Source organism: Pogona vitticeps, chromosome 2 (assembly GCF_051106095.1).
Source record: "Pogona vitticeps strain Pit_001003342236 chromosome 2, PviZW2.1, whole genome shotgun sequence".
Taxonomy (NCBI): domain Eukaryota; kingdom Metazoa; phylum Chordata; class Lepidosauria; order Squamata; family Agamidae; genus Pogona; species Pogona vitticeps.
This window is the reverse complement of record NC_135784.1, coordinates 139,363,308-139,387,839: the sequence shown is the minus strand read 5'-3', so window position 1 is coordinate 139,387,839 and position 24,532 is coordinate 139,363,308. Positions and strand designations below refer to the sequence as shown.

Sequence of the window (24,532 nt, the reverse complement as noted above, 5' to 3'; positions counted from 1 at the left end):
GTCTAGTCGTGTCCAACTCTAGGGCACGGTGCCCATCCCTGTTTCCAAGCCACAGAGCCAGCGTTTGTCCGAAGACTGTTTCCGTGGTCACGTGGCCAACACAACTAGACACGGAACGCCGTTACCTTTCCACCGAGGTGGTACCTATTTATCTACTTGCATTTTTACATGTTTTTGAAATGCTAGGTTGGCAGGAGATTATTACTTGTATTTTAATTTGTATTTAAATTTTTACAATATAATAAATGTTAATTATGTAAACTGCTTTGGGTCCTTTTTTAGAAGAAAGGTGGGGTAAAAATATTTAGATAATCTCTCTCTCTCTCTCTCCTGGCAGTTTTACCAACTGTCTAAAGGTCAGGAAAAAAGCCATTATAACCCACTTGGAAAGTACGTAAGTTCAACAACCAGCATGTTGTCTGTTACACAGAAAACCTTGTTTCAAGTCCCCACAAAGTTCACTGCTCAAGGAGGCTGGAGCATCTCAGGTGATGAACATGTTCCTTGGGCTTAGTAGTGAGATACATCAGTCTAGCATAGATATCAAGGAAAGGTAGGAAGTGATATTTTCTATTAGACGTGCTCTTAAGTATTCTAATTGTCCCTTTGTTTTCTTCCTCTGCAAGTACGAGGTTGCAGAGGAAGAAAATGGGGTTATTACTTGTAGCAAATGTACTATCTTATTTTAACTAAGTTCCTGGCATTCACCATACCCGAAAGCTGCATAAAAACAAAATTAGCTCTGCATTTTGCAAACATTTTATGTGATGAGAAGTAGGTGGTGAAAATGTGAACATTTACCAACAACAGTTTGCTGACCTGTTTCTCTCTTTTCATTTTCTGTCAGTAATTAGGTTTACATTTTAAAAGTTGTTCCTCAGTATGTAATTATTGACCACAATCCTAAAAAGCATTATTTACTTTATTTAGATATTTTATACAGATATTTAGCACATTTATATCTTACTCTGTAGCACTGGGAACCAATGCGGTGCGCTGGATAGAATGTCAGAATATGGCTCAGGAGACCCAGATCCAAATATCAGCCTGGCCATTGAAACTCACTGGGAGTGGCAATGGTAAAATCTCTCCTTAGATACCTCACATACTTTACTAAGAGTCACCATAAGACAGAATCAGCTTGACAGTACACAACACAACTCTTCAGGATGAAATACAAGAAGCAATTTTAAAAGAATTTCGTTGAAAATATGTTAGAAGCTAACTATTTAAAACAGTTCAACAATTGAAAACTATGTACTTATAACTGAATCCCATAATCTACTTAAACCACACCCTTAAGATGCTGAATGTTTGAGGAAAAGCCACATTTTAGCTTGGCAGCAAAATAAGGCCAATGTTAGCACCATTTGGCCTCTGCAGGGAGGGCAAGCCACAACTGGGGTTCCAGAGCAGACAATATTGCATAACAAACCATTGGGGAAGAATTACCTCCCCTCTGTGTGAATTGGATTACTGCAAAAATGGATGAGAGGCAAGGAGTGAAACACAGAGACACAGAAGAAACAGACTGAATGAGTTTTATGGAATAATTTGTCTTAAGAGAAAGCCAAGGGAGAAGGATGGGCAAAGAAAGCTACCAAGATAGTGCTGGTACTGTACTTTATCCTTTTTGGTCATATGTACCAAGAAGTTATTTTCCATTGCTGTAGCTGGTATCCTAATCATTACATGAGTCAGTGCTACTAGTGGAATAACACTGGCAGTGAAGAAATAGTTGTTTGTATTAATAATTATATCTGGCAGCATGAAACAGCTATGCTTTTTGCATATTTTCCTATAAATCAAAGCAGTTAACAACTGCTGTTTTGGGGTCATTTGCTTTTGTGGTTGTAGGAACACTATTCTAATATGGAAGTAATAGGGTACAAGTACATAGGAATTTGTTCCGTATTTTGTTCCACTCTGGGGACTGTCTGGTTTGCTCCTTTTCTCAGCAACCACACAATGTAATGCCAGCCTGAATTAGCCCACCCCCAGAGTGTTCCTACCTGCATCTTGATTGCTGTCTGTCCGGGACTAGTATTTTTAGGAGCAAGTAGGACTACTCTGTTTTGCTTCTGTTCCAGCATGTGTAATCACTGGGTTTGATCTGAAGCAGCTGGTTGGCTGTTCCTTTGCTGAAACCACTTAACAATAATCATAAATGGGAAACTTCCTTGCTGCTTTATCTTTGGAGGGAGAGGATGTTTTGCATTTGTTTTTATTTGTTGGTAACTCATTGGGTGTGGTATGTCATTTGGGCATATCTCTGATGTGCTGTGTTGGTTTGCCACAATTACAAAGAAATGAAAAAAGTAAGTGGTAGGGAAGATTTCCATTTTTCAAGATTAAGTGGCTTTCTCCTCTGTGCTTTGCCTAAGCCACCTTACGATACAGTATTGAGATATGGGGAGCTTTTTTTTTTTTTTACAGGAAAAGAAGTCCTGGTTATGTCAAATGGAATCACTTGAGATGTGGGGTGATGTGGTTGATCCTTGCATGTGGGTGCAAGGATCAGTCCAAGTGACATACCTCACTTCAAATGACCCTGTTTAACATGATCTCTAGACCAATCCAGGCTAGGATAATTCTGCTGTCTAGTCACATCCACACCTTCACAAATGACAAGTTTCCTAATCAGCTATTTCTGACTACAAGTATCTCACACCATCACATGTCATACATTTGACAAACATGTAATGAACATGCCTGTTTAAGTGTATTTACTTGCTTCAAGTACAGGTACTTCATACTAACTGGGACATTCTGCTTCATGTGTAATAAAGTAGACATGCATGTATTTGTGTCATATTATGATACACTGGTTAGTCAAATGCTCCTTGGAGAAATTCAGAGCTATTACTTATTTAATGACATTTTCGTTGGTCCGTATGAGGTAATTCATTATGTACCTTGGATTGTCCCTTAAAATGACATCCCCATAGAAAAAAGGTAATAGAGAGGAAAGGTAGCTGGAAGGAAAGAGACTTCTTTTGAGGAATTGCAAGGGAAGAATTGTTGCTGTTTGCTGGATGGGTATAAGCATATTTTGCCTGCCTTGTACTGAAGATGCTACTATTCAGGATTCAACAGATGGGGAACCTAACTAGAGATGGGGAGCAACTTGTCCACATCCTTTTTAGTGGTGGGACTTCAATCCAGGGACCCTGGCTCTTATTCAGCCTCTGTCCCTACACCCTCTACTAACAATCCAAGAGCTTCTTAAAAGTCATAGATTGATTATACTGTAGATTCACTGCCTGTTGTGCAAACACAGTTGTAGTATTAGAAGGGGTAGCTGTGGTAGTCGGTTCTAGGATATCAAGGAAAAACAAATAAAAAAATGTAAAAAGACAAAAACGTTGTAGCACCTTAAAGACTCGCAGCTGTACTGTATTTTAATTCCTCAGGTCTGAGGGAAATGGACTTGGGCCACAAAAGCGCACATTAAAATATAGCAGTTTTTAAGGTGTCTGAGCATTTTTGTTTTCATTTTTTTGTTTTGTTTTGCAGATGTTGAACCCATGGTCTTGGGAGAAGATGCGCAGGATTTAACCCCCCTCCCCCCGTGGTGTTTGCTGCGGGAGTACACCCGCCACGTGAAGGCGACGAAAAGCTGTGAGGGAAAAGTTTGAGGGGGCAGCCCGTTTGGGGCACAGGACACCGAAAATGAAGAATTATGGAGGGAGACCTAAGAGCGGGAAGACCAACAGATTCAACCCGTAAGCAAGGAGCTCCCTTCTGATAAGACTTTCCTCAGCGAAGTGAGGAATTCTCTGCCCGGGAGAATTGTGCTGCGCCGGGCGGAAGAGGCGAAAAGCGAACACCGAAAGCGTGAGACGGGGCGGCCTTGAGTTGTGGCCGCGCCCCCTCGCTGCGGCCATTCGCCTCGCCTCCCGAAGAAGCCGCGGGTGACAGGAGTAAAGGGCGAGGAGGGCGGCGTCAGGGGGCCGCCTTGTTTTGGGGAGGCAGGCGGAAGAGGAGAGAAGGGGGAAGATGTCGGGAGCCGGAGGTGGGGGCGCTTCTGCGGTTTCGGTCTTGGCCCCGAACGGGAGGCGAGTGACGGTGCGAGTAGGCCCAAGCACCGCGCTACTCCAGGTGGGTCTGGGCCGGGGAACGGGTAATTCTCTTCTGATTGGCCCCTGGGTCAGGAAAGAGGGGTGGGTAGGCTCGTTTTCATTGGATCAGAGGACACTCGGCTGCCCGCGAATCTTTTCGGGGGCCCGGGTGGGGGTGGGGGAGGAGGCAAAAATAATGTGGTGTTTTTGGGGAGTGTCGTGCGATGGGAAAGAGTAGATACTGACAGTGGGGGCTGATAGGTACATGCACTTAACTGATAACAGTATGGGGACTTTTTAAAATGTCAGACAGAAAATGTGCTGCTATAATGGGAGAATACAGCCTCCTTATGGGTGTGTGTAAATATACAGTATCCTCGTTGACCCCCATGAGGAAGAGAAATGGCTTCTCACAGCATTGAATCGTCGTAGGGATGGAAGGAACCGTGGAGGTCTTCTATCTAGCCCATATAGCTCCACGCATGTGCACTTAGCAGTAAATTCTTCTGTATTCAGTAGGGCTTCCTCCTTCCTCTGTTCAGGATTGCCCTTTGAATAGAGATTACACTGAGAAAAGCCCGACAGGGCACATTCAGGCTTCCAGGATCTATACTGTAATTGCCTTTTTTACGTCAGCCATCAAGGTCCACCAGCCTTAGGAAAAGGTGAATGGTGGCTGAGAGGAGAGCAGATATGGTCTTGATTAAAACTGAGGAATTGGTTGCGGATCAAGACATGGCTCGGTTCAAGAAGGTTGCCTTCAATATCCAAAGTGAGCTTTCCTCTTCAGCAGTTTAGTATAAAAAATGGGGAGTGTGACTTTTTTTTGATGCTGCTGGTATTAGCCTGTTGGCAAATAAAAACCCTTGTACAGTAGATCTATTGCAAGTCATTCAGAGATGACTTGATATCCTGATAGTTTACAATCACTAGTTCTAGGAGGAAAAAAGTCTCTTGATGTGTAGATGTGAATGGCAGAATTTAAAATGCTTTTTATTCAAATATTAACATTCTGTTTCATGTATTTCATATATATATGGTCTATTTCACTTCTTTGCTGAGTCTGTTTTATCTGATCTGCAACTATGAGTTAAACTTATGATAGATGCTTTCTTTCCTGATTGGTTGCTATGCCTAATAAAATGCTTATTTGTGCATATTCATGTAAATATTTTCCCCCAAACAAATCAATAATGGAATGCTTAGCAATAATTGAGTGTAGTCCATTAGGCCTTTCAAATCTCCATAATGTTTTTTTTCTGTAGCTACCATAATCTTAGGGGAATCCTTCCACTTTCTATCATACGTTTATTGTGTAAAAATTTGTTTGTTTGTCTGAAATATTTTTATCCTGCCTTTTTCCTAAAAAAGGACCCAAAGTGGCTTATACAATTAAAAACACCATATTAAACACTACAAATGATAAATTATTCAAATAATAAAGAAGATTCAATAACAATATATAAAAATGTTAGGTAAAAGCATTACAAAAAGCAGCTTTAGAAGAAACAAAATATAAATCATTCCACTTATTATTTCCTAGATAGTCAGTCACTAAGGGAAAGTCTGCCAGAAGAAAAAGGTCATTGCCTGAATACAGAAGGACAGCAAACATCTGGCCAGCCTTGCCTCCTGTGGGAGGGAGTTCTAGAGTAGGGAGCAGTGACAGAGAAGGCTCTCTCCCACATCCCCATCAAGTGCACCTGTGAGGGTGGTGGGACTGAGAGAAAGACCGCTGATGATCTTGACACCTGGACAAGTTCATAAAGGGAGATACTGGTTTTGAGATAGCTTGGACCCAGGCCATTTAGGGATCTATAGGTTAAAACTAGATGTGGGTGCTTTGTATTCCTATCCAGGGGATAAGAATATGGAACATGGCACAACAGGTGCCATGACAATCCATTCCTGCTGCCCAGAACCAGCCCAGTCCACTCACTGGGCTCCATGTGGCAAGTGTTGCATCGTTGTCACACCAATTCACACACCACTCCAGCAAGGAGGTGGGTAGACAAGTCTCCCCATTCACTTGCTGAGCAGTCAGCTGTGGGGAAAGGCAGGAAAGCACCAGCCGGATTACTTCTGCATAAAGTACTTTACAGTAATCCAGCTGGGTGTATGGCTTGTGTCACTGTGGCCAGATCAGATCTCTGCAGGAACATGCCATTTCCTTCATTTGGGTCTCAGGCAAACATGAGTATGTTGTAGTGACTAATGTGTGGAACTAACTAATGTGTTTGAAGTATGTTTTGTATAATACACCTCAGAAAGAGAAATAACTGTATACCTGTTTAATTTGATTTTTTTAATCAGGTCCTTGAAGAAGTTTGTAGAAAGCAGAATTTCAATCCCAACGAATATGATCTGAAGTGAGTCTTGTTGCTTTGTTCATTTGTTTGATGTTTCTTTATCATTATGGAGTCCACAATGAGACTCTGGAGCTATGGAGGGGAGGGGTATCAGGATACAGGTTTCTAGTAGTCTTGTGTGCTCCCAGAGGCATCTGGTGGGGCCAATGTGAGATACAGGAAGCTGGACTAGATCCAGCAGGGCTCTTCTTATGTCCTTCTTTGGTCATTCTCATTCTGGATTGTTTTTTTTTTGGAAGAAACAGAGGTCCAAAGTTTCACCTCTGTTTCCAGAGTTAGTGGAGATACATTGATTTAACCTGTAGCCTCTATAAATACAAACATCATTTTCAGTAGTTTGCTTCCCAAAATAACAGCTTGGGAAATTATAGTCATTACTAGAGATGGGGGTGTTGGTATTCCTATGTAAATATGAATATCACCACAGAGCTGGAGTTAATGGAGTTAAACTGAATTGGAAGGGGTAGGGAGGTGTAAGCACAGAGTTAAGGGTAGATGAAGACACACAATAAGAGGAATGGACCAAACTGATCAAAAGGGCAACAATAATAACATTAAAAATAACAATCACAATTATAAACATAATAATAATAATCATAATAATAATATTCATTAAAATGTACAAAGACAAACAAGCCACAAATCACACAGCCTCTGGTTTCTGTATACGAATGCCAGGAATATGGTAAACAAACAGAAGAACTGGAAATTTTAATTCAGGAGGGTAAGTATGACTAGATAGGAATAACTGAAACTTGGTGGGATGACTTCCATGACTGGAATATAGCAATTGAGGAATATAAACCAATAAAAAAGAACAGAGAGAATAAAAAGGGAGGTGGTGTTGCAGTATATGTCAAAAATACACATTCCTGCACAGAAATGCAGGAGGAGGTGATTGGTTATCCCATCGAGAGCATCTGGATCAATCTAGTTGGGGCAAAAACAAAAGGAACTTGGTAGTTGGAGTCTACTACTGACCGCCAAATTAAAGAGAGGAAGCGGATGAAACTTTTGAAAAATAAATTGCAGGGTTTTCAAAGAGACACGATGTAGTAGTGATGGGAGATCTGTTATTCAGATATATGTTGGGAAGCAAATTCTGCCAGGTATGGCCCTTCCAAGAAATTCCTGGCTTGTGTGGCTGACAATTTTCTCCTACAAAAAGTGGAGAAAGAAACTAGAGGATTTGCTATCCTTGACTTGATTCTGACCAACAGAGATGATTTGGTGGGGGAAGTGGCAGTAAGGGGAACTCTGGGTAGGAGTTACCATGTCCTTCTAGAATTTTTTATTCTAGCCACACAGGTCTGCTGGATTTTAAAAAAGCCAATTTTACTAATTTCAGAACAGAGATAGTAAGGTCCCATGGCAGGAGATCCTAACAAGAAAAGGAGTCCAAGAACGGTGGGAGCTTCTAAAAGAAGAAATTCTAAAGGCGTAACTACAAACAATTCCAATAAGAAAAAAAGGTGGGAGGTGGCAAAAAAGGCCAATGTGGCTTCACAAAAAGATTAGGGAGGACCTAAAAACCAAAAAAAAAAAAAAAAAAAAAGACATGTACAGGAAGTGGAAACTCACCAAGGATGAGTACAGTACAGAGAAGTAGCAAGGAAATGCAGGGATGGCATTAGGAGGGCGAAAGCTGAGGATGAGCTGAGGTTAGCTAGAGACACTAAAAGCAATAAGGTGTCTGTGAGTAGCAGAAGACAAACAAAATACATAGTGGCACAGCTCCACAATGGAGATGGAAAAATAACAGGACAAAGAAAAGGCAGAGGTGCTTAATTTCTATTTTAGTTCAGTCTTTAACCATAAGACAGGCTATGAACTTCCAAACAAATTGGAAGTGCAAGTCGGGGTACAAGATTGCAGCTGGAGATTAATAAATAGTCAAGGAATACCTTACTACCTTGAACAAGTTGAAATCGCCAGGGCTGGATGAACTGCATCCAAAAGTACTGAAGGAACTGGTTGAAGAACTCTCAGAACCACTATCCATTATTTTCTTGAAATTATGGGAAATGGCTAAGGTGCCAGAGGACTGGAGGAGGGCCAATGTTGTCCCTGTCTTCAAAAAGGGCAAAAAAGAGGAACCTGGGAACTACAGACCAGTCAGCCTGACATTAATCCCAGGAAAAATTCTGGAAGAGATCATAAAGTGGTCGTTGTGCAAACACCTAGAAAACAATACAGCAATAACTAGAAGCCAACATGGATTTGTCAAGAGCAAATCCTACCAAACTAATTTGATCTTATTTTTTGATCAGGTCACCTCCCTGGATAGACAGAGGGAATGCTGTAGGCGTAGTATATGTTGACTTCAGCAAAGCTTTTGACAAAGTGTCCCATGATACCCTGATTAGCAAGCTAACTAGGTGTGGGCTGGATAGATCAAGTGTCAGGTGGATACACAATTGGCTATAGAATTGTACTCAGAGGGCGATGATTAATGGGTCCTTCTCTAACTGGAAGGAGGTAACAAGTGCGGTACCGCAAGGCTCAGTCCTGGGCCCAAAACTCTTCAATACTGTATTTGTATTAATGACTTGGATGAGGGAGTGCAGGGAATGCTTGTCACATTTGCAGTTGATACAAAATTGGTCGGAATAGCTAATACCGTAGAACAGTGGTCTCCAACCTTGGGCCTCCAGATGTTCTTGGACTTCAACTCCCAGAAATCCTGGCCAGCAAAGGTGGTGGTGAAGGCTTCTGGGAGTTGTAGTCCAAGAACATCTTGGAGGCCCAAGGTTGGGGACCACTGCCGTAGAAGACAGAAACAAAATTCAAAATGACCTTGATACGATGGAGCACTGGGCCTAAAAGAACAGAATGAAATTCAACAGGCATAAGTGTAAAGTACTGGACCTTGGAAAAAAGAAACCAAGTATACAGTTACAAGATGAGGGATACCTGGCTCAGCAAAACAATGAGTGAGAAGGATCTTGGAATTGTTGTAGATCACAAGCTAAATATGACCCAACAGTGTGATGTGGCTACAAAAAAGGCAAATGCTATTTTAGGCTGCATTAACAGAAGTATAGTCTCCAAATCCTGTGAGGTGCTAGTCCCTCTCTATTCAGTACTGGTTAGGCCTCACCTTGAGTATTGTGTTCAGATCTGGACACCACACTTCAAGAAGGATGCTAACAAACTGAAACAAGTTCAGAGGAGGGTGAAAAGAATGATCACAGGGCTGGAAACCAAGCCTTATGAGGAAAGGCTGAATTAATTGTGCATGTTTAGCCTTGAGAAAACAAGACTGAGGGGGTGAGATGATTGTTGTTGTTTAGTTAAGTCGTGTCTGACTCTTCATGACCCCATGGACCAGAGCACACCAGGCCCTCCTGTCTTCTACTGCCTCCTGGAGTTTGGTCAAATATGACATGATAGTACTTTTTAAATATTTGAAAGGCTGTCATACAGAGGAGGGGCAGGATCTGTTCTCGATCATCCCAGAGTGCATGACTCACAACAATGGGCTCAAGTTAAGAGAAGCCAGATTTCGGTTGAATATCAGGAAAAACTTCCTAACTGTTAGAGCAGTACGACAACCAGTTACCTCGGGAGTTGGTGAATGCTCCAACACTGGAGGCATTGTAACCACCTGGTAGATCTGCTTTGATTGTATTCCTGTATTGAGCAGGGGGTTGGACTTGGTGGTCTTCTAGGCCCCTTCCAACTTCACTTTTCTATGTGAAGTTGGAAGAGGCCTACAAGGGGGCCAGACCGTTTATTCATGCGTCTGATGTTGGTGGCGGCCCCACTCATCCTTCCAATCACTCCCAGAGCCCTGTTCTCTTCCTGCTCAGCTAGCCACTCCAGGCAAAGGGAGAGAGGACGAGTCTCTCTGCATGGCTGCCAAGTTGCTAGCTGAGCAGGAAAAGAGCGGGGCTCCAGGAGTGAGTGGAAGGATGAGTGAGTCCGCTGCCACTGGCAGATGCATGAGTGGATGGTCCGGCCCCAGGGGGCGGACCCTCATTAACTCCAGCTGCGTGGGGGATATTCATATACAAATACTCCCATCTCTCGTCATTACTGACAGAATCTCTTCCCCTGCTTGAAGTAAATCATTGATAAATTATCTGATGTATCATAAGGTGAAAAAGATTGTTACTGGATTTGTTTGTGTTGCAGATTTCAGAGGACGGTGCTGGATCTTTCTCTACAATGGAGATTTGCCAATCTACCCAACAATGCCAAACTGGAGATGGTGCCAGTTTCTCATAGTAGAGCAGGAACTGAAACCACAGTATGTTTCTTCTTCTTTGTGATATTATTGTAGTTCATATTTGGGCCAAGATCTTATTAGAGAGGAGGAGATTGTAGGGTTCAGTCTTAGCAGAATCTTTGCCTTCCTAATGGATAGATATATTTCTAAGTGAACAGGTACGATATTTCATGTCTTTAAAAATAGTATAAAGAATCCTTTAGGACAGTAGTCCCCAACCTTGGGCCTCCAGATGTTCTTGGACTTCCAGAAATCCTGATGGACTCTCAGAAATCCTGGCCAGCAGAGGTGGTGGTGAAGGCTTCTGGGAGTTGTAGTCCAAGAACATCTGGAGACCCAAGGTTGGGGACCACTGCTTTAGGATATAGGCTGCACCGTAGTTGTCCTTTCTTTTAAATCCCCCTTTCTCAGCATCTGTAATGGAATGAAGGGTTGGGGAAGGTGGACCTTAACCATCATGCATACCAGGATTAAAACAAAAACTTGCGTAGGGTAAGTCTGAGGTACTTTATGACCCCACTAGAATTCCAATCTAGTAATGGTTAGTAGCAAAGTTAGGAGCTGGATTTAATGTGTATGTCTTGTTATTTCCTGAGTACACTGAGTGTCCTTGGCTCCCAAGTGGAGCAAACCTCACCACAATCTGAGTACAGTATGTTATTTCTGCTTATTGATGTCATGGTTTGTCTGGAAATTACATGGGGCATTTTCCCCTATACATTACATTGGCTGTGGCAGAAATGGGCAAAAAGTGATGATCTTTCTTTCAGAAATGTTTGCATATCAAAAGAAATGAACATGGCAAATGGCTTGAACTTGGGGACATTGTTTAGAACTGTTCAGGCAATAATACTGCAGCATGCCTATACAGTGGTGCCTCGCTTAGCGACGTTAATCCATTCCAGGAAAAACGTTGCTAAGCGATTTAATCGCTAAGCGATTTAAAAAAGCCCGTAGAAACGCATTAAAACACGTTTAATGCATTCCTATGGGCTTAAAAACTAACCTCATGCGAAGATCCTCCATAGGGGCGGCCATTTTCGGTGCCTCTAAAGCGAGGCAAAACAGCGGGCGGCCGTTTTGTTTTTCCAGCGGCCATTTTGAAACCACCGATCAGCTGTGCGAAAATGGAGGCTTTGCGATGATTGCTTCCCCGCGATCATTGCAAAGCGATTTTCCCCCATAGGGGCCATCACTAAGCGATCGCTCTGACAATGGCCAAAACCCATCGCTAAGCGATTTCATCTATAGTTCTGTGTGGGTTCTGCAACAGAATGTGACTCTGAGGCCCTAAAATGGCCCATCCAAACAGCTTCTGTACAAGGCTTAAGACAGTATTTTCACATGCTTCAAGATACTGCAACTAGATATATTTGTCTTTATTGCTAGGTACACCAGTCCTTAATATATTCCCCTAAAATATTCCTTACTACAATTTGTATATGGGAGAATTTTAAACTTCCAGGCTATCAGTGTTAGGTTCTTAAGTATCAACAGTATTTGGAGAAGAAGCCACTTCTGGTGCTTGGGAATTGACCCGATTGCTGGAATTTTGCCTAAATCAGCTGTTGGTGTGAAGTCTTGCTGGCAAGCAAGTCACATAATTTATTCCATGACTGATTTCTTGCCAAAAGCATATTAAAAATGGTAGCTCCGTAATTTATAAAATCATGTGATCTCTGGAGGTTGTACGTCTCCAGCAGGGATAGGTCTAATTTTAAGCTTCTAGTATTACTTGGGAAATACAGCTGATTTCATTCAGCTGTTTGAATTGCAAATATTGTTCTTTGTTTGGAGTTTTACTTCCTAAACACTTGGATAATAGTCTATGTATAAATTTATTTTAAAAATTCAACTTTTTTGTGACTTTCTTTGTGTTTAACAGTTTTAATCATTTTCTAAGGAGAAAAACAGAAGGGGGCTGAGATACAAGGTTGAGATACCTTAAAATATATTCATTGTGGGTTGCAGGCTGAATCCTAGCCTTTCCTGTTCCCATTTGGCAGGTTCTCCTGATCCTTGTTGGAGCATTTCCAGGAAGGTGCAGAAGATAGCACTCCTACATAAGTTTAACTTTGAATTCAGTCCCTTGTTAAAAAGACTTGTGGACATTCTGTTGATTGAATAAACCAGTATTCATTACGTTCACTTCAGCTGGCACTTTTTGGAATCACTATGCCTCAAAAACGGCAAAAATACAAGGCTGCGGTTTCATGCACACTTACCCGGGGGTAAGCATCACAGTGGGCACAGTAAGATTTATTTCTGAGCAAGTAGGCATAGAATTATCTTGTTAAATATCTATACATGGACATTGATGAAAAGGAGTCATAAACAGAGGTAAAGTCTATGCTTCAAAGTATCAAATATATTTTGGATTGTGTTGTAGTGCTGTCAAGGGAATTCAGGGATGGGATGAATAGCAACATTTTCAATAAATTTGAGATAATTTTTGTCATGTCTTACAGTCATGTTTCCAGAGTAGTTCATAAGAGAAAATGCATTTTAAATGTTACATTAATCAAAATGTAAAAACCACAAGATTTTAGAAGCAGTCTAAAATAGCTGGTGATATTGAAGTTGTATCTAAAAGTTTGATGAGGCTTTTAATATATTAGCATCTGGAAAATATCTGTGATATATTCAGGCAGCTTAATGGTCCTTAAAGTTTATATCTGGAGAGGTTCTAAAACAGGTCTTAAGCATCAGTTTGAGAGCAGTTAGAGAAGAACACAGTGGTGGTCAGTATCCTGTTTTTTATTCCTGGGAGCATAATGAAAACAGCATAATTTTAGGTGGCAGATTGCTGTAAGTTAAGAACTTAATGTGTGCATTTTCTGTTGTATGCTGAACCACTGTTTCAGTGCACAAGAAATAATGTCTGTGCTGGCAACTTAATTTAAAGGAATTCACTGTAAGTTATGTTGTTCCCATTATGCTAGTGTACAATGATAGTAGGATTCCTGAGGAATAAATCATGCCAAACTAATGTGATCTATCATAAAGACAGTTATTAGTTTAGTTAGATCAGGAGAATGATGTAGACATGGTGGCCATAGTGGTGCAAAAGAAAGTATTTGTCACTTTGTAAATCACAGTGGCAAATTGCCTCCAACAAGTTGCTACTTGTATTGCTTGTTGTAATTCAAGTTGTGCAATTGGCATGCAGTGAGGAATGAAGCAGCATCAATCTGTTAATTGGTAGCCATTCAGGTCTGCAATTTCTATACAGTAATTGCAGTTACACGGTATAGATCCCCACTAAGTTTTGGCTGGTATACCTTGGTTTCAGCAAGACTTTCTGAAAAGTCCCTCATAAAATTTCTTGATTGGTGAGCTGTGTGGGCTAGAAAATGCTGTGTTAGATGAATTTAGATGTGGTTGATGGATTATATGGAAAGTGTGCTCATCGGTGGCTCCTCAGTAACCCCGAGGGAAGAAAGACAGTGCTAGGTTTCCTTTGCCCTGTATTTAATATCTTTATAAATGACAAAATCTCTACTGGGATGATGCCTTTATTAGGCCAACCAAAAAGGCATAGAAAAATATTCAAGTCTGTAAGAATACTGTCTCTTCATCAAGCAAGATTTTAAAAGTTAAGTAGGGGCAGAAGGAGAATGTGGGAAGGCTGAATCTTACATTCTTGTTGTCTGCATGTAGTTTAAGGATGTAGAGAGGGATGTTGCAAAGACGTTGTCCTTTTGAAATGATACAGTGTGTTAGATTTTGCCCAGAGTACCTTATAAACTCTTTGAGAGCTGAAAAGTTGAAAATGTTTGGTTCTCCATCCTATGTAATATAAGTTGTATTCATTCTGTCTTGGTACACAAGCTGTTTGGTTGGTGAATAATAGAGAGCCACAAGGCAATCTTTATGATATCAGTATCAGTGTTGATTTTAAATGGAGGATTAGTTACAGGAAGTAATTGTAGCCAAATTAGGGTATGGCTAGAGATGGGGGAAGATGAGCCTCCCTGCCAGGCTGATGAGTGGCTAGTTGACCGCGAGCGCCAGAGCTATTGGAAGGGAGTGTGGAGCCGGCAGCAGCAGCAGACAGGTGGGTGGACCAACCATCCGCTGTGTCCATTATGTCCACCTGTGTGGGTATGACTACACAACGGGGAAAATGTAAATGGATCCACTGTAAAGTTCATGCAGAAAGACAGGCTGCTCTGTGTCAATTCAGTTCAGCCAACTACTAGGAATCAGAGGAGAGGAAATCAGCCTTGTTTGCAGTTTGCTCCCGACCGACCGACCGACCTAGTGCTAGGATAGCTAGGTGACTAAAGAGGAAAGAAATTGCGAGGAATTGGCAGAGAGAGAGAGAAGGAAGTTTTCTGGTAGCTCTGTTCTCTGTAGCTATTTGGAGTCACTTCATAGACAATGCATACAAATCCCTCCACATTGGCTTAAGCAATCACACCACCTGAACCTATGAAAATACATTTATTTCCAAAAAATTAGAAGTTGTACTGGCAGAGAAAAAACCCACTAGAGATTCAAGATAAGAACTCTGGACTTATTTGCATTGACTTTTATGTCAGGTAGTCAACAGAAAATAATGTAAATTTGACTGTCCAAATCTCTGAGCATTTCCTGCATTTTTTTGGCAATGTAATCTCACCCTTAGATAGTTTTTATATTGGATAATCATAAGATTTGCAGATGACACCAAACTGGTTTGTGTGGTTAATACTTTAAATGCTAGAAGCAGAATTGAAGATGAAGCCAATTATGACAGGATAGAGGAGTGGGGCAAGATGAATGTCAACAGGTACAAGTATAAAGTTCACTTGTACACAAATACACAAATACATTTTAACAGCAGTATATGCAAAACAGATCCAAGATGAGGGTGGGCAGCATTCAGTGAGTAGGGGCCCACTTTGGCCTACATGACCCTACTTGAGGCTGCACCCAGTTGCTTCTGTTGCATTTTAGTAGTTCTAGAGGTGAGTTGGAAAGAAAGTCATAGTTTTGCTTTGGAACAAGGCATGCAGGGAGTAAAATGTATTATGCAAGAAAATACCTTGGATGGGAAGCATTTGAGGCCAGAAACCAAGAAGGGGTTACCTGTGGTTTCCAGTCCATGTATTGTACACTCCTGATACAATAGTTTGAATAGATGGCACAAGCTAAAGCTGAGTCAGGAGTGTGCTATGGCAGCTTAAAAGGCAGATACAATTCTAGTTTGCATCAGGAGTAGTATCTTAAAAGTATTGCATTCAGTTAGCACTGTGCTTTAAGAAAGATACTGGCAAACGATGTCTAGAATTTATGAAGAAAGTAAAAAGAGTTTAGTATGCTAAGCCTGGAGAGACATGATTGCCACCTTCAAATATTTGAAGTATTATTGATTGATTGAATGATTATTTGATTTGATTTGATTTGATTTGTACCCAGCCCATCTGGTCTATAAGACCACTCTAGGCGGCTAGTATACTGTTTAAATTGATGATGAATAAACTTTTCTTTCTGTTAGATAGTAGGACCCATATCAGTGGGTTCTAATTACAAGAAAGAGGGTGTAGGCTAAAAATTAGCAAGAATTTCTCAGTAGAACATGTTCAACAGTACTGCCTTGGAAGGGAGGATGACTTTTCTTCATTAATAATATGTAAGCAGAGGCTACTACTTCTGGTGTAGAGTGGATTTCAATTGTGAATCTATTGTGTGATTCTATCCAGAATTACAGTGTGGATTTCGAACTAATAGATCCACCACTGACATGGTATGTTCCCTCCGACAGCTGCAGGAGAAATGTAGTGAACAAAAAACAGCCACTCTTTGAGGCCTTCATAGATCTCACAAAGGCCTTTGATTTGGCTAGCAGAGACGGCCTTTTTAAAATACTTCCCAAGATTGGATGTCCACCTCGACTCCTTAACATCATCAGGTCCTTTCATGAGGAAATGAAGGACACTGTAGTTTTTGATGGCTCAACATCAGATCCCTTTGACATCCGAAGCGGAGGGAAACAGGGCTGTGTCCTCGCGCCGACCCTGTTTCGGATCTTTTTTGCTGTCATGTTGATGCACGCCTTTGGAACTTCAACAAAAGGTGTCTATCTCCGGACTAGATCAGATGGAAAGCTCTTTAATTCTCTAGACTTCCTCTTCGCCGACGATGCAGCTGTTGTTGTCCACTCTGCTGAAGACTTCCAACAACTCATGAATCGTTTTAGCAAGGCCTGCCAAGACTTTGGATTAACAATCAGCCTGAAGAAAACACAAGTCATGGGTCAGGGCATGGACTCACTTCCCTCTCTTACCATCTCCACACAAGAATTGGAGGTTGTTCATGACTTTGTGTACCTTGGCTCAACGATCTCTGACACTCTCCCTAGATGTCGAGCTGGATAAACGCATTGGCAAAGCAGCCACCATGTTCTCTAGACTCACAAAGAGAGTATGGCTTAATAAGAAGCTGATGGCATATACCAAGATCCAGCTCTATAGAGCCCGTGTCCTGAGTACACTCCTGTACTGCAGTGAATCCTGGACCCTTTGTGCACGACAGGAGAAGAAACTGAACATGTTCTATATGCGTTGTTCAGCTTCCAGGTGGTATCACCTGGCAGGGCAAAGTTCCAAACAGAGTAGGCCTAGAACGAGCAGGAATTTTTAGCATGCATACATTACTGAAACAGTGATGTCTATTAGAAACCTAGGATGCTTAATCTTTTCAACTCTGGAGTCTGTGTTATAGGCTGTACTGCTTTGATGCATTATAGCATAAAAGCAACAAAGAGTTCAGTGACTCTCTAAAGGCCAGCAAATGCATTTGTCACAACATTTTATGGACTGCACTCATAGTCTGCAGATTGTTAAATTTGTCAACCCTAAATTGTTAGCCTTATGTATACATGAGTATGCAGATGTTGAATTTGTTGTTACATACCAGCCCGTTGTGTCTCTCTGACTTAAGGCAACTCTAGGTATTACTGTAATACCCTACAAAAGGTCATGTAATTGATAGGTTTGTTCATACAGTATCTTGTAAATACTAAAGACCTTGGTATCAGTTATTGACTTAATCCATCTCGTATTAGAACTTCCCCTTTTCCAACTGCCTTCAACTTTTCCTAGTCTTATTGTTTTTTTCCAATGACTTTTCATGACATCTCCAAAATAATGTAGCCTCAGCTGAGTCATTTTAACTTCTAGTGGGAGTTCAGGCTTGATTTGATCTAAATCCACAACTTTGTTTTTCTGGCAGTCTGTGGTATCCATAAACTGTCTTCCAACACCACATTTAAAACAAATTGATTTATTTCCTGTCAGCTTTCTTCATTGTATAGCTATGTTGAGTAATTGGGAGTATTGTACCGTGGATGATCTTGGCCTTGGTCTCCAGTGACGCATCCTTACACTTAAAAATCTTTTTTGGTTCTTTATAGCTACCATTCCAAGTCTCAATCTTCTTGGTATTGCTGGCAAAATTAACAGTGAGTGGGGGAGAAAAAAAGGGGGGGGGAAAGGCAAAATACTGGTACTTTAAAGATCAGCTGATTTATTTCAGTATGAGCTTTCCTAGTTTAAAATCCACTTTATTGGACTCCTTGCATATGAGGAAGCAAGTTTTAATCCATGAAAATGCACTGTGAGATTATTGTTATTAGTCTTCAAAGCGTGACAATACTGTTCCTTTTTCTCCTTTTTTTACTTTACCTCTTTAATTTTTAGACAGGTTAACACAGCTACTAGTCTGAACATTAGTAAGTACTGTATTAGTAAGCTCATTAGCACAGTTTTTTTTCTAAATTGTAATTCATCTGTTTCCCTCATTCTGGATTTTTTCAGCTCCTGAGATGGAAAAGCTCATAGGACTTGCCTTGCATATGTTTTACCTGAAGTGAGAGAAGTTAGACACATAGAGTGGTGCCTCGCTTAACGACGTTAATTCATTCCAGCGAAATCGCTGTAGAGCGAAAAGGTCGTAAAGCGAAATTAAAAAGCCCATTGAAACGCATTGAAAACCCCTCAATGCGTTCCAATGGGCTGAAAACTCACCGTCCAGCGAAGATCCTCCATAGGGGCGGCCATTTTCGCTGCCTGTAAAGTGAGGAATCTGTCCAAAAACACAGCGGGAGCCATTTCAAGCAGCCAGTGGCCATTTTGAAACCCGACGATCAGCTGTTTTTGATCGTGGTAAAGTGAAAATCGGTTCCTGAAGCAGGGAACCGATCATCGTTAAATAAAAAAAACATTTAAAACAAAAGCGATCGCAAAAACCTAATCATCAAGCGATTTCGTCGTAGAGCAGGGCAATCGTTAAGCGAGGCACCACTGTACTGTATAGCTAAATGTTCTATTTGCATGCAGTAAAGAGATGTGACTCCTAAGAGTAGAGTAGGATTTAAATATGGTTTAATGATTGCTGAGTTTTAGGTTTTGGAATCGGCACATTTGTTCTTTGGTATGTATGTTTCTCTGGTCTTTAAAGAGATTATCAAAATCATGGACATAGCCTGTTGGAATTTTTAAGAACTGAAGTTTAAATTTATGAGCTTAGCTTGAAAACAAGATTCCTCAGAGAAGCAAGCAGCCTTAACATTGATTTGGTTGACAATATATGGTATTTAATTTTTATTTTTATTTTTTTGCTGTGAGGACCAAAATAAGAAGACATTTATGTATATCTGTGAACTTTCTGGCATTCATTGGGTTAGGGTGTCATTACATTAGGCTGTGGTCCTGGGTAAAATTATGTCCCTTAAATTAGTGAACAATGCTTGTACAACTGTGCATAAGATTATACTATAGATACACAAATTGCTGCTTACATGATGAAATAATGAAATATGAGTAGTCCTGGCAGGAGACAAACTTTAAATGTTTGTAGTTAGTGCATATTAAGAACTATAAGCAGTAAAGTAATTATTCTTAGATTTCTATCAACAGTTTTTTCCCCCCTAAAGGTTGTTACTTTTGAATTGTATGTAAGGTAAGGAAAGCTGAGTCCTCTTGAGTCAGGTAACATGCACTGTTGTAGAGAACTAGTATTGCAGTACTGTATCGTGCTCACATGTTTGTAAACCTAGAAACTAATTGGCATGGGCTTTCTGTTTGCTGGATAAAAGAGTAATATTTATATGTAGCTTGGGCTTTCTGTGAAGTTTTAATTGCGTGAATATGACTTTTGTGACATGCTTGACTTTGAACTGTTGCCCAAAAAACTGATGCAATTGGCAGAGAGGATTTCTGGGCAAGAGTCTTTGTAGCCTAGTGATGTCAGCTGTCGACACTCTTGTGCAGCCAAGGATAATCTGAAGGCTGGTCTTGGGCAGTGAAGCAGTTAGGAAAGCCTTGTCTGTGATGGGATGTATCAGCTTTAGCTTTTGGGACTGGGGGCAGAAAAATCCTTTATGTTCTATTGGCATATTCTTCATTACCAGTGTGTCACATCTTTTGGCCATGTTGCAAGAGTGACAGCAAACTCACTTCTGCCAATGAAAGCACTTGTGTGTGCTAGACTTTGTGATGTCTACAGTTTACTTTTTTAAAAAAAAACTTGTTGAAATGTTGGAAAGATCTCTCTCTCTCTTTCTTTCTCTGGTCCTTTGGGTTACTTCAGTAGTGAAGATTATGTGCAGAATCAACTAGATGGGGTAAGCCCTCTTGCAGCTTTACCAGCATAGGAGATTCATTACTGTTTTCTCAAAGGCTTTGCTTTTTAAGTGTGAAAACGTAGCCCTCTAGTGACTCAGAATAAAAGCCAGTAAGCAGATAAAAAGAAATATGTGTGGAAATAGCTTGTTGTTTTAAAATGTTTGTAGAAGTCATTTGGCCACCCATCCAGATCCTTTCTGCTTTAGGTTTGTTTGTTTGTTTGTTTAATTTAAAATATTCTACCCTACCTTTTTTCTTAAAAAGGACATAAGGTGGCTTACATAATTAAAAACATTATTAAAAGCTGAAAACAGTAAATTATTCAAATCTTTTAAAAGAATTAAAGAAACACATTAAAAGCATTAGGTAAAAGCATTTAAAAGCAACAGAAATGCAAATCATCACATTTTAAAATCTCTCAGAAAACCAGTCACTAAGGAAAAGTCTGCTTGATGAAAGAAATATTTGCCTGCTTGTGGAAGGACAGCAAAGATGGGGCCAGCCTGGCCTCTTGTAGGAGGGAGTTTCAGAGTCCAGAAGCAGTGAAAGAGAAGGCTCTCTAATGTGTCCCCATCAAACACATCTGAGAGGGTGTTGGGACTGAAAGAAAGGCCTTCTATCTTACATTATTTTACAATGTAAAATAAACTATCACCATATTTACGTTTTCCCTAGACAGCTGTAGTCTGTCCTAAGGGGTGGGGCAGATATTGTTTTCCATAATGGGAATGTTTCTGAGTGAAACAGCTTCAAGATCACCAATGGGTCCAAACATTTGTTGCCATCATTAAAATAAAACAAAACTTGCCCATGTCCATTTACAGCCAGTCACATTGTCAATCCATGTGTATTGTGAGATACATTATTTATAGTACAAAAATTGAGGATCTGATATCACAAGCTCTCGTGGCAGGAAGTAGTTTTAGGTATAAAGTAGTTTTGGCAGCAGTTGTCAGGTGTTTACAATTCTGTCAAAGCTCACCCCCAGGATTTGTCGCAAAAGAGGCTTTGATTCTTCCCCCATTTTTTTTTGTCCAGGACTGCCCTGGTCAAAAAGCATTTGATTCAAATAGTGGGAGGGAAGACTCACTTTGTTTGGGGGCTACAAAGACAGTTTGCCATTGATAATGTTTAAACTGGTAATTTCTCATTGGAAAAATAAGTTTATATGGAAATCATATGGTTTGTCTGAATTTTGCTTTAGGAATGGAAAGTGAAGTAAACTGGCTCATTGTGACAGTGTTTGGGGTCTAATCTTGGTGCTGGAGAGGGGGTGATTTGTTCCTAAGAAGAAAGAAGGTTTGAGTGATAGGAAAACTCTACTAGAGCAGCTCCAGACTTGTGTTGGCTCATCATGAAAAATGAGGCAGTTCTAAGGCATTAAGAAGTGGGGGGGGGGGAGATCATGGAGAAGCTGGATTATTGGGTGGTATTCTTTGTCTTTACAGCTACAGAACTGACTTCAGACCATCTCCAAGAACAATGATTCTGAGCCACTAGAACAAGTTTAACAATCTTAGTTATTTTCCACAGACCTTTGTCAAGACCACCCACATTATTATTGGAGTCAAGCTTGTAACACGAGAGCTACATGCTGCTGCTTGTAAGGTAGATTTGTGGTTGGTTGATCCTCCTTGCCCAAAGAGTGGTTCCTTGTCATCCTAGAGTTGAGTCATGAGTGGGGTTCTGGAAGATAGTGCTGTAAGCCCAGGACTCTTCAACATCTTTCTTAATGACTTGGATGAGGGTGTGGTGGGGATTCTCCTCTAATCTGCAGATGACATCAAGCTGAGAGGCATAGCTAATGCTTCAGAAGACAGAATTAGGATTCCCTTAACAGATTGAAAAACTGGGACAGAACCAACAGAGTAAATTCAGTAGAGAAAGATGCGAAGTAGGAACACACAAATATAAGATGGGTGACAATTTATTTGGCAGAAATAAATGTGAAAAGGAGTTAGGCAACCAAATGCAGTATTGGGCTATGATCAGGGGAAGTAATACCACCACTGTATTCTGCGTTGAACTTGGAATACTGTGTCGTGTTCTGGACACCACAGTTTAAGGAAGGATATCAACAAGCTGGAAGATGGACAGAGATGGGTGATAAGCAACGTTCCCTCTTTTTCTCTTGCAGTTTCTCCCCTTCATGGGTACACGGGATTCTGTCACAACCGGAATCAAGGGGGAGCCGAGGATGATGGGCTCTCCTTTAGACAGAGATTAGCTGGTCATGTGTCAGAGGTGCTTTAGCTGAGATTTCTTACTTCAACAGTTGGACTTAATGACCCTTGGGCTCCTTTCTTGCTCTACAATTCTTTTACTCTATCTATGATATACTGGAACTGAGTTTAAATAGACAAAGGTGTAATTTTTCCTTGTAAGCCTGCAGAAGCAAGTCATTTAGTGGCTGTAAATGACATCAAGTGAAATTTGCTGTGCTGGTTAGGAGCTGAGTTATGTTACATTAGAATACTTATTTTTATTTTATTTATTTATTTATTGTATTTATAATAATATAACTTGATCACCACTTCTGAAAAATCTGATTTCATGGAAATTTAGGATCACCGTGTCTGTGTTTGCCTGTCTGCTGTCAAGTCTACATCACAGTCTATTTCTGCTCCTATAGATATTGGGATATTTCTGCAAGGATTTCATAATGGCATTCTTTTATCTGCTGCTCACCACTCTTCTGCTCTTGCCACGCAAGTCAGTGCATCAAAATTCTTTCCTTTCTGTCTTTCCCTAGAGAGAACTTGCTGTTATTGCCCTTTGGGAAAGGAGTAATTAGTTCTCAGAATGAATGTTCTGTAACTTACACTCTCTCATATCTCTGTGGAGCACTTCTTCTGGTTTGAAATTATTAAAACTTGAATAGGTATGACACCCCAAAGGATCTCTAAATCTCCACACCATCAGTGAAACGTATGCACAAATTGTGGTGATTTTCAGTGCAGCAAATATTAAAAACTCGTATGTGATCTATTTTTTTAAATGTTTTTTTGATTTTCTCTGGGATGCAGGAGACTATTGCATGTACAAACATAATTAAACATTGCTGCTGATTGGTCATTTAAAGTAGCTTATAATACAGGCAAAGCATGTAGATTGGAACTGGTTCTAGAAACTGATACAGTGGTGCCTCGCTTAACGTTTGCTTCGTTTAACGTTTTTTTCGCTTAACGTTTATTTTTTCAGAGGCAGATTGTGCTTCGTATAACGTTTTTCCCTATGGGCGATTTTCGCATAGCGTTTTTGGGACCATGCTTCGCTTAACGTTTTTGGTTTTAGGTCCCCTGCTTCGCTTAACGTTTTTTTTTGTTTTCAATTTAAAAAGTGTCTTAAAGGGTCCAAAACGGTTCTAAATGCTTGGATTCGTTAGAGGACCCCTTAAGTCATGTGCAAACCTGATTTGGCTTTGATCTGACGTTTCGTTAATTTTTTGTGAATTTTTGTTTTTTGGCCCATAGGAACCAATGGACCTGTCAAAATCTGACAGCTCCATGCTTTCCTATGGGGGAGAAAACAATTTACAAAAAACTAACGAAAGTTCAGATCAAAGCCAAATCAGGTTTGCACACAACTTAGGGGGTCCTCTAATGAACCCAAGAATTTAGAACAGTTGCTGAGTCTTCATTAATTTTTTGTGAATTTTTTCTTCCCCCATAGGAATTAATGGAGCTGTCAGATTTTGACAGCTGTCAAAAGTTGGGGGGAAAAAAATCACCATTAATTAACGAAAAGTCAGATCAAAGCCAAATTAACTTTTGCATCCGTTTTAGAGGGTGCAGAAGCTAATCCAAGCATTTAAAACCATTTTTGACCTTTTTATGACACACTTAATTTTGCAAAAATTGACTTCGCAAAGCCATTGAAACGTATTGAGTCAGCTACAATACATTCCAATGGAGGATACATTGTATCGTTTAACGATGTTTCCTATGGGTTTTTTCGCTTAAGGACGGCAATCCGTGCCTATTGGAACGGATTAACCGGTTTCCAATGCATCTCTATGGGAAATGGTGTTTCGCATAAAGTTTTTTTCGCATAAGGTTTTTTTTTTTTGAACCAATTAAAAACGTTATGCGAGGCACCACTGTATCTGGGTAAAATCTCAAGTTCATTAAACCTTCTATTCAGCAGCCCTTTTCAGGCCTGGTTACTTAAAGGAACTGCAGGTGGGAAAAAGACTAAAATTTGTAAGGAGGCTGTATACATTAAGGGACATTTGCTGTTGTTACATGTCGAGTTGGAACC

The 24,532-nt window shown here is 40.5% G+C and overlaps 1 protein-coding gene across 4 annotated transcripts in view; it reads left to right on the top strand.

Annotated features, from left to right (window-relative positions):
• Positions 1–3,853: 3,853 nt before the first annotated feature.
• The window catches only part of ASPSCR1 (ASPSCR1 tether for SLC2A4, UBX domain containing), a 103,821-nt gene continuing 83,142 nt past the window's right edge, over positions 3,854–24,532 (top strand). For 3 of the 4 annotated variants that reach the window (XR_013541023.1, XM_072990652.2, XM_020814402.3), the window contains exons 1-3: positions 3,854–4,101; positions 6,375–6,430; positions 10,568–10,682. Coding sequence is in view for 3 of the 4 variants with exons in the window: in XM_072990652.2 (XP_072846753.2) it covers positions 4,000–4,101; positions 6,375–6,430; positions 10,568–10,682 (273 nt within the window). In the remaining variant the exon portion in view is untranslated. Of the gene's footprint in view, positions 4,102–4,214; positions 4,323–6,374; positions 6,431–10,567; positions 10,683–24,532 lie in introns of those variants that run through there. The other variant, XM_072990654.2, reaches the window with a different exon arrangement.